The following is a 13,238-nucleotide window of genomic DNA, read 5'->3' on the forward strand; positions in this document are numbered from 1 at the left end:
AATATCCAGCATAAACAGAACAAACAGCTGGGGATAGAAGCATCAAAAAGTCACCCCAGGGCACCCCAAGGCCAGGATATTGGCACACACACTGCGAGGGCTGAGCGTGAGGTTTTCTGTCCCCACCAGGGCCAGCTGTGTGGCCGTGCCGGTTGCTGTAGGACACGAAAAAAGATGAAAGTCTCCAAATATTTCAGAAGGCAGAGAGCATAGAAACAAGCTTTATTGTCTAAATTCTTACTACTTTTATAAGGTGTTCCCACACAGACTCACCATGGTTGGTGAATAGGAGCGACGCCTCTCTAATCCCACGGGTTAAACCAGAGAAACAGCAAAACGCCACCCCGGAGACAGATTGTTTCGGGACAGGACAGTTGTTTGCCAAGACTGTTTTGAGAAAAAGGCTTTCTTGGGACCAAGCTATCAGCTGGCAGCAGGCTAACGCTGCCCGTGGCGCGGCGTGCCCCGCCATGCTGCAGTGCCGACACGCGCAGGAGTTCAGCTTCGGGCCGCGCGCGCTCAAGGACGCGCTCATCTCCACCGACCCCGCGCTGCAGGAGCTCTACGCCAAGGCCTTCTCCAGGGCAGAGAAGCTGTTCCTGTCTGAGGCCTACAACCCCCAGCGCACGCTCTTCTGCACCCTGCTCATCCGCACCGCCTTCGACTGGCTGCTCAGCCACCCCGATGCCCCCGAGGACTTCGAGACCTTCTACCACGCCATGCTGAGGAGGAAGCAGAACTTCTGCCGAAAGCACATTTACCTGCAGCCTATAGGTAATGGGGGGGTGGCACAATAAAGACGTTGACTCCAGTCAGGAGGCGGTAGAAATCAGAAGGCTTTATTTACAATTCACTCAGCCCTTTTGTAACATACTGCGCTAAAAGTCACATTACTGGTCCTTAGGACTGACACCTCTCCCATTGGCTAAGGAACACAAATAACAAAGCAAACGACTCCTGCTGTCATGGGAAAGGAATATTGTTTACGCAGGGTTGTTTTGGGAAAAACTGTTGAAAAGTTTCCCCTGGGAAGAGCTGGCAATTCTCAGGCTCAGAGAATATTGGGTTCACAGGGTGGTCTTCCCTGGGCTGCCTGGAGAGACACAGGAGGGTGGTGTTGAGTCCTGCTAATGCCCTCCTCTGAAGGCTCGCCTGTAAATGCACGGCAAAGACAAGTGTGACAGGCAAGGCTGTGACTGCCCCAGTCCAGAGTCACAAGCCGTGGTGGTAGATCTGCCATATAAATGGTATGTGTGCCCCTGGGGGAGGCTTGCTGTGAATTTATGCATATATGTATATCAAAGTATGAAACAACGCTGGAAAAACCAGCATTTCTGGAGGTCTATCTCTGATGGTTCATTAAACACAGCCACACATTCCCACGTTAATCATTCTGCACAACTTGTACAGGACCCAACCTTCCAGCACATCTGCTCTGGTAATGAGAGCATGCTAATGCCTTGAGCAACCTCTCAGAAAGAGCTTCTCCTCTATAGCCATAACCATCCAGAGGTGTCCACCACATCCCAGAGTAAGCAATTAACTCCAGAATGAACCAGCCTGCCCCTTCCCCAAGTTGCTGCAACCAGTGCCACAAACCCCCTTCAGACCCTAATGCTCACCCTGGCTTTAAGGGACTGGTAACAGAGCTTCTCTCCTCAGATTTAATTGAAGGCCCTGCTGGGCTCTCGCTGCTGGATTCCCTCCAGAGCTGTGTGGAGTCTTTCTTCCTGGGCCTGCGTGTGAAGTGCCTTCCCTCCATCCCCGTCTCCTCCATCCACTGCTGCTTCCGCCACAGCCGCGACTCGGACAGGGTGCAGCTGCACGCAGGTGAGAGGCACCTGGCAGCAGGGAGGACACAGGACACCAGCCTGGCACACGGGCACGGGTTCTCCCTGAGGAAATGCCTGACACAGCCCTTCATTGCCTCAGCTGGGAGGGGATGAGGAAGGGAGTGAAAAGGGAGAAATCCTGTTCCCATGGAAAGCCCAGAGTTTTGAGGCTGGAAACAGGAATAAAAAACAAAGTGACTTTCATCATATTTTCCTCTGCTGTTTGTGTTTTTCAGTGCTATTATGTTTAGGTGCCAGCCCTGCAAAGGATCAGATCAGCTCTGCGGGAAGGCTCTGTTGGTTTGGTGCAGTCCGAGTTCTCCCATCCCCTGTCCAGAGCCAAAGAAAATCATTGGCCTGGGTGGTGCAGGGGGGAAACTCCCAGGCCTTTCATGATAGGAAATTAGGGTTCAAGTGTCACAGTTCCCCAGGGGACTGAGTTTGCCAGCTGCCAAATTCGCCCTGCACAAACATCCACCTGGAATGAGATGTTTGCAGGTACCACGGGCAGCACGTGCTCAGCACAGACCCAGCACTGCGGTCCTGGGGCTGTTCCAGCTCAGTTCTGAAATGCCTGTGGGGAAATTCTGCTCCCAGGTGCTCATTCCCGTGGGTTAGTACTGAATTCACCAGGAGCTCTGCTTTGCTTTCACTCTGTGCTCAGCAATGCTTCCAAAGTCAAGTCTTCTCTGATTTGAGAGATGGACTATACAGCCATGGCTCTCCACCTGAGATGGTTAATCCAGCAGCTCTGCCTGTCTGTGCGCTTGGATTACATCCTCCTCCCCATCAGCAGCAAAAATCCAGGGATTCTTCACTTAAATGAACATCTCTCTTGTGTTTGTCCAGATGGGATCCTGAATTTCCTGAAGAACAACAAGCCCATGGATGCCCTGTGTGTCCTTGGACTTACCCTGCTGGACCTTTACCCATGTGAGACCTGGAGCTTCACATTCAGCAAATTCCTGCCAGGACAAGGTGGGGTTGGTGTCCCATGGTGACCCAGCACAGTGTGTGAGTAAGGCAGTACTGCACCAAAGGCCCTCCCCTGTGATGCTGGAACGGCCAAATCTCACCCTTAACATGTTATTTATTCCCTGGCAAGAGGAACTAGGTTTTCCAAAGCGAAATCAGAGGGATCAGGGCTCCTGATCCAGAGATAACTGAGGTGATACAAACCTTTTGAGGAGTGGGTCTCATCCCACCCTGTGTGCTCAGCTGGACTGCGCTCCCACAGCTGTATTTTCGTGCTGCCTAAGGTCAGACACAGTTGTAAAAGAGCCTGACTTGTACTCCTCTCTTCACAGAAGTGGGAGTCTGCAGCTTTGCCCGGTTTTCCGGGGATTTCCCCCAGGCTGGCTGTAGCAGCTTGAGCCCACCCACGCAGGAGGAGGAGCTGTGTGAAGTCAGCAAGGAGGGCAGAGAGCGGACCTTGCAGTTCAGTGCCCAGGAGATGGTCCAGTGCTGCAAGGTAGGACCAGCAGCCTCTGCAGCCCGTGCTTCTTCCTGTGTAGGGTTAAATATTGCAGGGCAGGGCACAATCCGTGCCTCAGCCAAGCCAAGCAGCCATGAGACTGCCCCCAGAGGCACAGGCAATCACAGCTACACTGAATTCAGACACAAGGAGCTTGCATTTTAGAGCGCTGCATGGACAACTCCTACTCCCCTTGCCACCAGAGCAAATGACAACACCAGTTATGGGGAGGCTGCAGGACTTGCCTCAGAATCACAGAATGGTTTGAGTTGGAAGGGACCTTAAAGACCATCTTGTCCCAAATCTCTCCATGGGCAGGGACACCTTCCACTAAACCAGGCTGTGGCATGGAGTGGCACTGAAACAACCCTGCCCAGTTCCCAGGCTCCTGCTTGGGTAATCCTAAGTATTTTTCTGCAGGGCTGATGCAGTGCTTGGAGGTTAATCAGAATAGCTGGTGGGGCTGTGTGTTACTCATGGATGGCTGCAAAGGATGACTCTGTCCTCCTCAGACACTGGTGTCTGTAAGAGGAGTGGTCCCTGTGCCACACCTGTTACGTGGATGGGTGGGAATAATACCTCAGCCAAGTTTGCACATCTCTTGTGTATGTTGGTATGCAGCTGCCCTTAACCCCCCTCACCTCCAACACATCCACCAGTGCTGTCCTCCCTCATCCCAACACCTGCCATATTCCAGTGTTCCTCCCTGGCCCACACAGAGCAGCCACAGCAGCACCTTCAAAACCATTTCCCTTTGCTCCCCTGGTATTTGCTCAGGATTTTCTAGTTCGAGGTCTTCCTGTAACAATTGCAGATGATATTAACTTGCAATGGGAGGAGGAGAGGAATCCTCCATCCTCAGCCCTTCCACAGTTGCCAATTCCCAAGGCAGTCATGCTTGGCCCGCTGACTCCAGCTCAGATTTTTGCTTTGGCACAAACGCTGATGGAGTCTGTTCTGGAAGGACCCGGATCTGTTATTGCCAACAGCTTCTCGCACATTTCTCACACAGGCTGTGTTGCTCTTTTCAGGCCCCACTGGGACTGGTTTTCATCCTTAAAAACACCCTTAAATTACAAAAACCCCCCTCCAAACACCACAGTGTCCTTGGGGAAGATCCCCCAACACGCTGCCTACAGGGCTTCCCACATCTGCCTCACCCACACCCATCCCTCATTCACAGCACAAACACGGAGCTGGGAAGAGGCAGCCAGGTTCTCCCATCACCTGGGAAAAGCTTTGGCTGGAGGAGAGCCACTGCTGAGCAAGAGCTTGGTCAGACTGCCAGAGAGCAGGGACGGTGGGACAGCGGAGGAGGAGGAGGAGGGGACAGCGGGGACAGGACTGACCAGGCGCTGCAGAGATCTTTGCTTCCCTGACAGGTGACCTGCCACGAGATCTGCCAGCTGATGGGGCTGGGGACGTGCCGCTGGCTGCAGTGCATCATGCAGGGCGCCCTGAGCCTGGACGAGGCGCTGCAGAGGCCGCTGGAGCCCTGCCCCATCTGCCTGAGAAAGCTGCAGCACGTCGTGGGCTTCAAACTCATCGAGCGCTACAGGGTGAGCCCCAACAGCCTCCTGGAGCAGGGACAGGGCGGATCAGCCCAAAGCTCAGCTCTGGAGGTGCTGCAGCAGCGTGGTGAGGGCAGGAGATCTCAGAGGATTGCAGATTTCAGGAGCTGTCAGTGCGAGGTGCTGAGGCAGCAGCTCACACCTGAACACAGGAGGGTCCTGCACGGGCTCTGACCAACTTTGCACAAGCTCCAGGGCTTTTGGCTCTTCCCAAGGGACACTGCCACAGTCTAACCACATTTTCCTACTCCCGAAAACAAAGTGGGGAGGGCAGGCAGATTGCAAACAGGATCAGCAGTGAGTGCAGGGATTCCCACAGCTACGCCCTTTCCTGTGCCACCCTGGATTTGTGCCTCTCTGGGCTGCTGGGAACAGGGAGGAAACATGATGTGTGTACTTTGCTGCAGTTCCTCTGCTGAAATCTATGAGAAAGGATCCCAAATTATTACCCACAATACGTGGAGGGTCCCAGACTCATCTTTTGTCTCTTCTCTCCCACCCATAGCACTGCTGACACCACATTTAGACAGATCAAGAACAGTGCTAACACACCCTTAACTCTTGAAAAGGTTTTTATCTCTGCTGTCTATAAAGCAGTAGCCAAATGGTTGGTGGGATAGAAATCCTGTCCCCATTCTCACTCAGCACCCATCTTCTCCCTGGCTGTAATTCCTGTCTGACACACATCACAGGATTTTCCAGAGCAGCCTATTTTACAGTCTGGGGGTTGTATTTGTAACAAGATACGAGCAGAATGAGAAAGGAGACGCCTCTAGTTTTGTTCAGTGTGGAATCAGATACACAGAAGCATGGCAAAGAGTGTGGGGAAACACACATTTTTGTGCTTTTCCTACTTATCTGTGGTACTGCCAGACCCTTCTCTGACTCTCTGGCTGTTTGGTCTCCACTTCTCTCTGAGAGGTGTCTAAATTGCCCAAACCATCAGAAGAATAAATTTTGCTTTATTTAAACACCCAGCCTGTCAGCATCCAGCCAGTGCTTTCTAGAAGAGAACTGCCACCTGCATTAATCTTTTCTAGAAACACTTTTGCCTTTCCACCTGCAGCAAATACTGTGATTGGCTCAGCATCCTCTGGTGACAGGGAACACAATCCTGAAGGAACGATGCACTTGCCAAATGTCACATCTGCTTCCTCCAGAAGGCAAAGCTCTACTAGATACAGTACAAGCTGGTGTAAGAGAGCTGTGATAATCTCTGTAAGAGGCTTTGCCATAATGTTGAGAGGAGACATAAATGCCAGAGATGAATTAAATAGTTAAGGAACCTGACAGAGGAGAGCAGAAAGCATTTCGAGACAATAACAGAGCAAAGTTAACTTGCCAAGCACGTTAAGTGTAAGCCTGAACTCACATTTCCTCTTGGAAAACTATCACAGATCCCCACCTGCCACAAAACAGCCTCAGACACTCACAATAACCACAGGAAATGCCAGAACCAAGCTGTGCCTCGGCGGCAGCAGGTAACACTGCTCAGATCTGCAGCTGAGACATGGCTTGGGGCAGAGGAGCGCGTGGAGCAGGAAACCAGCAGAAAGAGCCCCTTTAACGTATCTCTCTGAGCTGCACTCAGAGCCACACTCCATTTTTTATTCCAGCTGCATATTCCTGCATGAGTCATTTTGACAACTGAAAGCGAGTTAATTGTCCTGGTGTTTCCCCACCACAATCAACGTTTCCACATTTCCACATTTCCACCTGCTGCTTGTGCAGCAGCCCAGGCTGTCCTCATGTGGTGGCTGGATGAGTTTGCAGTGGCCACACACACACAGACAGCAGGTCTTAGTGACATCATTGGGGTGGACTTCAGCTGCTCTTGCCTGCAGGTAAACAAAACCCACACACAGCTCATCCCTTCCTGGTTAAACAGCAGAACACAAGAGGCTGCAGCCCTTCAAACCCACCCAAAGTCCAAATGAATAAGCCACCCAAAAGGATGAGAGAGACTGAAGAGATTCTGGGAATTCAGGCAGTGATCCTGAATCGAGCATCCCCTTTTTCTGCCTTGAATAACCCAAATGTACTGTTAGAAAATCCACATCTCCATGGCCTTTTTTCTTCTTGGGAGTTGGGCTAAGTAGCAATTGGGATTCCTTCCCAGATTCCCTATTCTTGGGAATTTAGAGCCATTACAAACCATGGGCTGTCCCCTTCACCAGCCCAGCTCCCACTGCAGCTTCTGGCACTGCCTTTGTTGGATAAACCCAGAGGGAGGGAAGGGCCACTGGAGGTGGGACGAGGCAGGAGAAAAGTTGTCCCTTTACAATTTTTCTTGCCCCAGAGGGAGGGGGCAGGGTGGATTAGCCAAGCTGAAAGGGTCCATTTTATTCCTGTACGAGGTTCTTCCCCCAGGCTCCATGCTCAGACTGAAATGAGAAGCAGGGCCGATTTCTCCCACCCACTCAATTTGAGCTCTTTATCCTTTCTGTCACTTGCCTGAAGAGAGAGCAATAGAGGAGGGAAGGGGGTGGAGCAGGGGGGCTGTGAGGGAAAGGAGCTCCACAGGGCTGGAATCTGCTGCCTGCTCCTCCAACACTGCAGCTCCCTCCGAGCTGAGCAGGGATGGATCCAGCTCTGAGCCCAGCACACACGGGGACAGCCCAGGCTAATCGATCACTGGGAGCTGCAGAAAGTAAAGGTGAAGAAATAGGCCAGAGGAGTGTGAAAAATGGAACAAAACACACACAAAAATCCCTAACACTGGGAACAAGGCAGATGAGATCACCTTTTACCCAGGGATGACTGGAGTAATGTGGTTCATTCCCTAAAGCATAAGGAACAAATGTGCCAGGAGCAACCTGTTTTATGCCCCATTGTGGCACTTAATATTTAAAAAGGAAATTGTCTCAGACATTTTCCTTTCATTAATTCTTTCCTAGAGCCAGCCTTCCCTCTTGTTCAGTTCAGCTCGGGAGGGGAACAGCTATTCTTGGGAATAAAACACACACAACCACAGGCATTAACAACACGATGAAACACAATTTTCACCACCATCTCAGGTGTTTTTAGAATGACACAGTTTCCTCTGGAGAGGTGCTGGTTTGCTTCTCCTGGAGACCACATTCACACAGCAGGGAGTGATCTGGTGCAGTTTTCTCCTACCACCTTCAGTAACAGGGCAGATAAATCCCCCATCTGACTGGAGGCAGCTCTGCCACAGTCCAAGAAAACGGGACAAGAGAAAGCTCCTGCTTTTTAGGGTCACCAGGAGCTGTCTGAAGCCACAGTCTGGCAGAGAGGACTGCGGCAGCTGAGGCACCCGAGATAAACCTGTTTACCTGGGGAAGGTGTAAGTGGTGCCTGTCACCCTCCACAATAAACCCCTCTGCTCTCACCGCAGAAGCTGTACGCCTGGACACAGACCGTGCTGGCCGAGTGGCCGAGGCAGGAGGCAGCCGAGCTGTCGGCCTCCGAGGACGTGCTCCCGTTCAGCTCCGACTCCGGGCTGTGCTGCGAGAACGACTCCGAGGCCGTGACCTCCGTGTCGGAGCCGCTGAGCCCCGACACCTGCAGCCAGGGGCTGTCCCTGGGGCCGGAGCTGGAGCACGACGAGCAGCCGAGCTCCGCGGGCGAGGGGCAGAGCCGGCCCCGCCCGGCCAAGGCCAAGGACTCCATCAGGGATTACGAGCTGTGGCTGGAGATGTGCATCGCTGCCCTGGAGAGGAACGTCTCCGAGGAGGAGCTGGCTCGGGTGGACCGGACTGTGGACGCCCTGGCCAAGTGGGAGATGTTCACAGGCCAGCTGCCTGCCGTGAGGAAGGACCTGCCCTTTGCCAGGGACAGCAGCGGGCTGCGCAAAGTCCTCGGAGACAAATTCTCCTCCTTGCGGAGGAAGCTGAGCTCCAGAAAACTGTCCAAAGGGGAATCGTCCCCTCAGCGCTGGCGGTGGGAGGACAATTAGGCTGGGGCTGCCTCGGGCCAGCTCTGCTCACGGCCCTGCCCCGCTTCCAGCCTTCCTCGGCCCAAGCTGTGCTGTCTCAGAGAAACAGCAGCTCCCCCAGGAATAAAAGGTGTTTTGTTTTCTGAGATTGCTAACACGGTTTTGATGTGATTAGTTCTTCTCTCAGGGTTTTTCCTGTGCTGGTCTAAATGACACCACCACTCCACACCCACCTCAAGTGCCATGTTGGTGTTTTTATTTTCTTGGTCTGAGGGCGGCCAGGAGGAGGTCAGCCAGGTCCCCACTAAAAGCTGGACATGCTCACACAGGAGCTTGGGCCATCCGAACAAACAGATGCAAATTAAACCAGGGCAGCTCCTCCCCACACAGGGAGCTCTTCTCTGCTTGGCACATCAGCCCCAGGCACAGAAGAGATCTCTCCCTCTCCTCTCGCCCTCACAAACACTCAGTGCTCTGCTCACTGCCCCATCAGCTGGAGGCTGTGCTGAGCACAGGGGCACAGTCCAGGCTGATGGACTCTCATTATGACCGGGGGAGATGGGCACAGAGTAAAGCAGAAAGATCCCTCGGCTGCCCCAAAAAGCACCGTCAGTCTGACGACTGTCTCTTGGCAGACTCTCCAGAGGATCTCCAGAGCTGCCTGAGCTCAAACAAAGCCAGGCTTGGAGCGTGAGCTGGATCTACTCACATCCTCTGTGGGCTGGCACAGGAGAGGAAACCTTTGGAAACATTCACGGACTCATTGATTATTAATGTAAAAGGGGAAATCACACTTGTATTCCTCTTTCTGCCTTGGTTAGTCACCACCCTGGCCCTTCCCTCTTCCCTGCTCCCTAAGGCGGCCGCTGAGCAGGCAGTGAGTGCAGTGCCGTGCCGTGCCGTGCCGTGCAGTGCTGGGCAGTGCCGTGCCGTGCAGGGCTGTGCTGTGCAGGGCTGTGCTGTGCAGGGCTGTGCTGTGCCGTGCTGTGCAGTGCTGGGCGGTGCAGTGCCGTGCCGTGCAGGGCTGTGCTGGGCTGTGTAGGGCTGTGCAGTGCAGTGCCGTGCAGGGCTGTGCAGTGCTGGGCGGTGCAGTGCCATGCTGGGCTGGGCTGTGCAGTGCTGGGCAGAGCTGGGCAGTGCTGGGCAGTGCTGGGCAGTGCCGTGCCGTGCCGTGCAGTGCTATGCCGTGCTGGGCTGGGCTGTGCAGTGCTGGGCAGAGCTGTGCCGGCACCCAGAGCAGAGCCTCCCTTCCCACGGCCAGGGCACGCTGCTCCTCTCTGCTCCTCCTGGCTATTTCTACCCGAGCTCCCGGGGTCCTTTGCTCCTGCCAGACGAAGGCTGACCCCTCTCCATCCCTGCCCCTGAGCCCTGACAACGCTCCCACAGTTCACGGCAACGCGGCCGAGCTCCACATTTCTCCTGTCTGAAAACACCAGCAGGCAGGACGGGTTCAGTGCAGCTGGGAGGAGGGAGAGGATGTTTCCCTCCGAGGAGGCAACAGCTTGGGCTTTCCGGAGCTCTTGCCCTTTGCACTTGGAGGTCTCCACCTCATCAGTGCGATTCTGGAGCAGGAAGCAAGAGGACAACTGGAAGACACTGGAAAAAACGCCGGAGATTTACTCACGCAGGTGAGTAGCAAAAAACGATCTGGCAGTAAATCCAGCCGGATTCTGGAAACACAAGCATTTCACATCCGCATGATTCATACCGGCAGGGAAAGGGAGTTTGGCTTCGGGACCGATGACGGCAATTCCTGGAAAAGTTTTTCCCGGCTGCGCGCCTGGAGCGGGAGCCGCCGCTGCCGCCCTCTCCCGGCAGCCGCAAAGTGACGGCTCCTGAGGCAGGGCACAGCCTCCAAACCAACCCTGCCGGAGCCACAAACCCCCGCTCTGCCCCGGCCTCGCTCACTCCTTGCCTCAACACAGCTACTATTTTAAGCAAGAGGTTACTCTCTGTTCAGCCGTGTTTGCTCCTTCCTTGATCCCGTGCTGAGTTAATGGGCTGAACTGTAGAAACTTTGCAGAAAGAGGCTCAGGATGACAATCCTGCCTAAGGGAACACAGGCAGCTTTGCATCGTAAAAGTCCAAAGACAACAGAGGAGTGGGGTGGCACGGAAGGGCTGGCAGAAATCACAGATGAGAGACTCCCTGTGACACTTGGCTCAATGTCAGTGCTGCTGAGAGAGCAGGAATTTCTGCTGAAGAGCTCTTGTGACTGCAGACTGTGTATTTTTGACACCACCACTGACCTGCCCAGCTCGCCACAGTGCTCCAGGTAAGACATGAATGAGACAAGAACTCGGAGCTTCCCCTGTCAGCTCAGCAGTGCCCAGAGGCAGAAAGTGGCTGAGAACACTTGGAAGTCCCTCAGCAGCTGGAGGAGAAGGTCTCTGCAATATTCCACTGCAGGGTTTGCTCATGTGAAGACATTCCTGTGGAGGGGCTCCTCTTCTCACCAGCAAAGGCTTCCAGTGCTGCAGCAGCACGTCAAGCAGGGATGGGTCTGTGAGCAGCACTTTGCCCCAGCCCACACCAGTGAAAGGACTGGAGGCAGCCTGGGTCACAGAGGAATAAAAGCACTGGGCAAAGTTACACCAAAAATGAAGGTTATAACCAGAAATAAAGCACAGAGGCACAGTTTCTTCTCCTCTCTGCATGTACCAGGGTTGCAGGGGGGCAGAAAACAGCTGACACAGGAATAAGTAGCAAGCCAAATTGAAGGTAAGCCCCCAAATCAGATTTCCTGCATTTTAAGCAGCAGCTTCCTGGGGAGATCCTTCTACTTGGAAAGGTGTGGGAATATAACTTGCAGCTAATAAGCTGCTGAGTAAGCTGTGAAACAGAAATACAGATGAGATAATTAGCAGTCACTTTAGAAGGTCAAGCTTCGGCTCAACCATCAGAAAGAAGGAGTAGGGTGCTCAACACATAAAACCAACATGCAGGAGTCACTTCAATGCAGCAGCCAAGGCTGGGGTTGGTTACAGAGGTCCAGGAACAGTTTCTCTGTGTGGCAGGGAGTGGACAGAAGACCTGGGTGCTCCCTGGGCAGCACCTCAGCCACAGCCTTTGGGAAGGAAGAGGGCACTCAGGGAGGGGACAGCAGGCCCCAGGGGGACACAGTGCCAGCAGCCTGCCCCAGGCTCCCTGGGCACGGCCGGGCTCTGGCTGGCAGCCCTGGAAGGCTCTCCTTGTGCTCCTCTGCCCCGTGGTGAATCCTGCATATGGCCCACCTTCAGGAGATCCCCCAGCAGAGCCAGCACCTCCTTCCTGCAGCTGCTGTTGGTTTGCTGTTTGTGCTTTAGGTAACAACCCCTAAAGCAAACACAGATCCGTGTCTGATCCTGCGGCTCAGAGCATCTCCCAAACCACACCATCCTGTGCCTACCTGGAGCACCCCGCACCACCAAAGCGGCTCAGGCACACCCTTCTGCCCCAAGCTCAAGGACACTTGTTTTGAAGCAACTTCTAAAGTCTAACCCTGAACAGAGCAAAACCCAATCTTTTAATAGCTTTACGAGCTCATAAAGACAAATATCTTCTCCCTGGAATAAGCAGGCAGAACATTCCACTCCTACTCTGAAAACAAGGATTTGCTGTAACTGAAGGAGAGGGGAGACAAAGCAACTGTCCAGGGGAAAAAATATTAAAGAAGCAAAAATTCCATGTTCTTCACTAGTTAAAGGTGCAACTGCCTACAAAAGCTCACAAAGGTGGGAGAGGAAAAAGCAGCACCTTCCTCAGACACTTCATTAGCATGATCCAGCACTTTGTGATTTAACACAGTGGCTGTGACTGCCTCTCTCACCTAAAAATGAAGTCGGATTCTGCTGTGCAAAATCAAGGCTTTAAGGGAAAGCTACTTTCCGTAAAAATCCCTGAACACTTGTCCTAATTAATTCTTCCTGCCGTAACACCACACAGCCTCCCAAGATGCCAGCCAGTCCTGGGAAGAGCGGCAAGAAATTTGGGATTAATAAGTGAGTAAACTTCCTCCCAGGTCTGTAAGGATAATGAGATACCAGGCTGGAGCTAGAAACCACAAGGATTTCTTTAATTTCTCTCCTCAAAGAGTTCTACCGAATACTTTAATATTACTATAACCACCCCAAACCTCACACCTTGTACACTTGAGCAAAAATACAAGCTATACTTTGCATTTTGGAGCAGCCTCTCCCTGGGGAAACAGACATGTTTTCCCTTTTATCTTCAGTGTTGGATTACTGAAATGGCAGAAGAGATACTCTGGTTCTGAACAGGGAGTTGTGCTGCTCCTGGGAAGGTAATTCCAAGCTAATATATGGAGTTTAAGCTCTCCCTGGGGCACAAGCACTCACTGGCACCGAACACACAAAGCCACCTGCAGAACCAACTGCAGCAGCTCTGCTCTTATGGAGCAGCATCTGTGCAGCTGCGTTAGGGAAGGGGCACATGACAGAACACTTGGGCCCCAAAAGGGCCAC

The 13,238-nt window shown here is 53.2% G+C and overlaps 1 protein-coding gene across 1 annotated transcript; it reads left to right on the top strand.

Moving 5' to 3' along the window:
• Positions 1-468: 468 nt before the first annotated feature.
• Positions 469-8,860, top strand: AMZ1 (archaelysin family metallopeptidase 1). Its single transcript, XM_066329578.1, has 6 exons — positions 469-774; positions 1,663-1,830; positions 2,682-2,810; positions 3,140-3,303; positions 4,689-4,865; positions 8,236-8,860. The coding sequence occupies exons 1-6, from the start codon at positions 471-473 to the stop codon at positions 8,794-8,796; spliced, it is 1,503 nt and encodes a 500-aa protein (XP_066185675.1). The 5' UTR covers positions 469-470; the 3' UTR covers positions 8,797-8,860.
• The last annotated feature ends 4,378 nt before the right edge of the window (positions 8,861-13,238 follow it).

This window comes from Sylvia atricapilla, chromosome 15 (genome assembly GCF_009819655.1).
Source record: "Sylvia atricapilla isolate bSylAtr1 chromosome 15, bSylAtr1.pri, whole genome shotgun sequence".
NCBI classification, from domain to species: Eukaryota; Metazoa; Chordata; class Aves; order Passeriformes; family Sylviidae; genus Sylvia; species Sylvia atricapilla.

Excerpts from the sequence above, each read along its gene's own strand:
- AMZ1 (XM_066329578.1), top strand. The coding sequence starts at position 471 with ATGCTGCAGTGCCGACACGCGCAGGAGTTCAGCTTCGGGCCGCGCGCG. Across the intron at positions 1,831-2,681 it reads CAGGGTGCAGCTGCACGCAG|ATGGGATCCTGAATTTCCTG; the intron begins GTGAGAGGCACC and ends GTGTTTGTCCAG. Across the intron at positions 2,811-3,139 it reads CAAATTCCTGCCAGGACAAG|AAGTGGGAGTCTGCAGCTTT; the intron begins GTGGGGTTGGTG and ends CTCTCTTCACAG.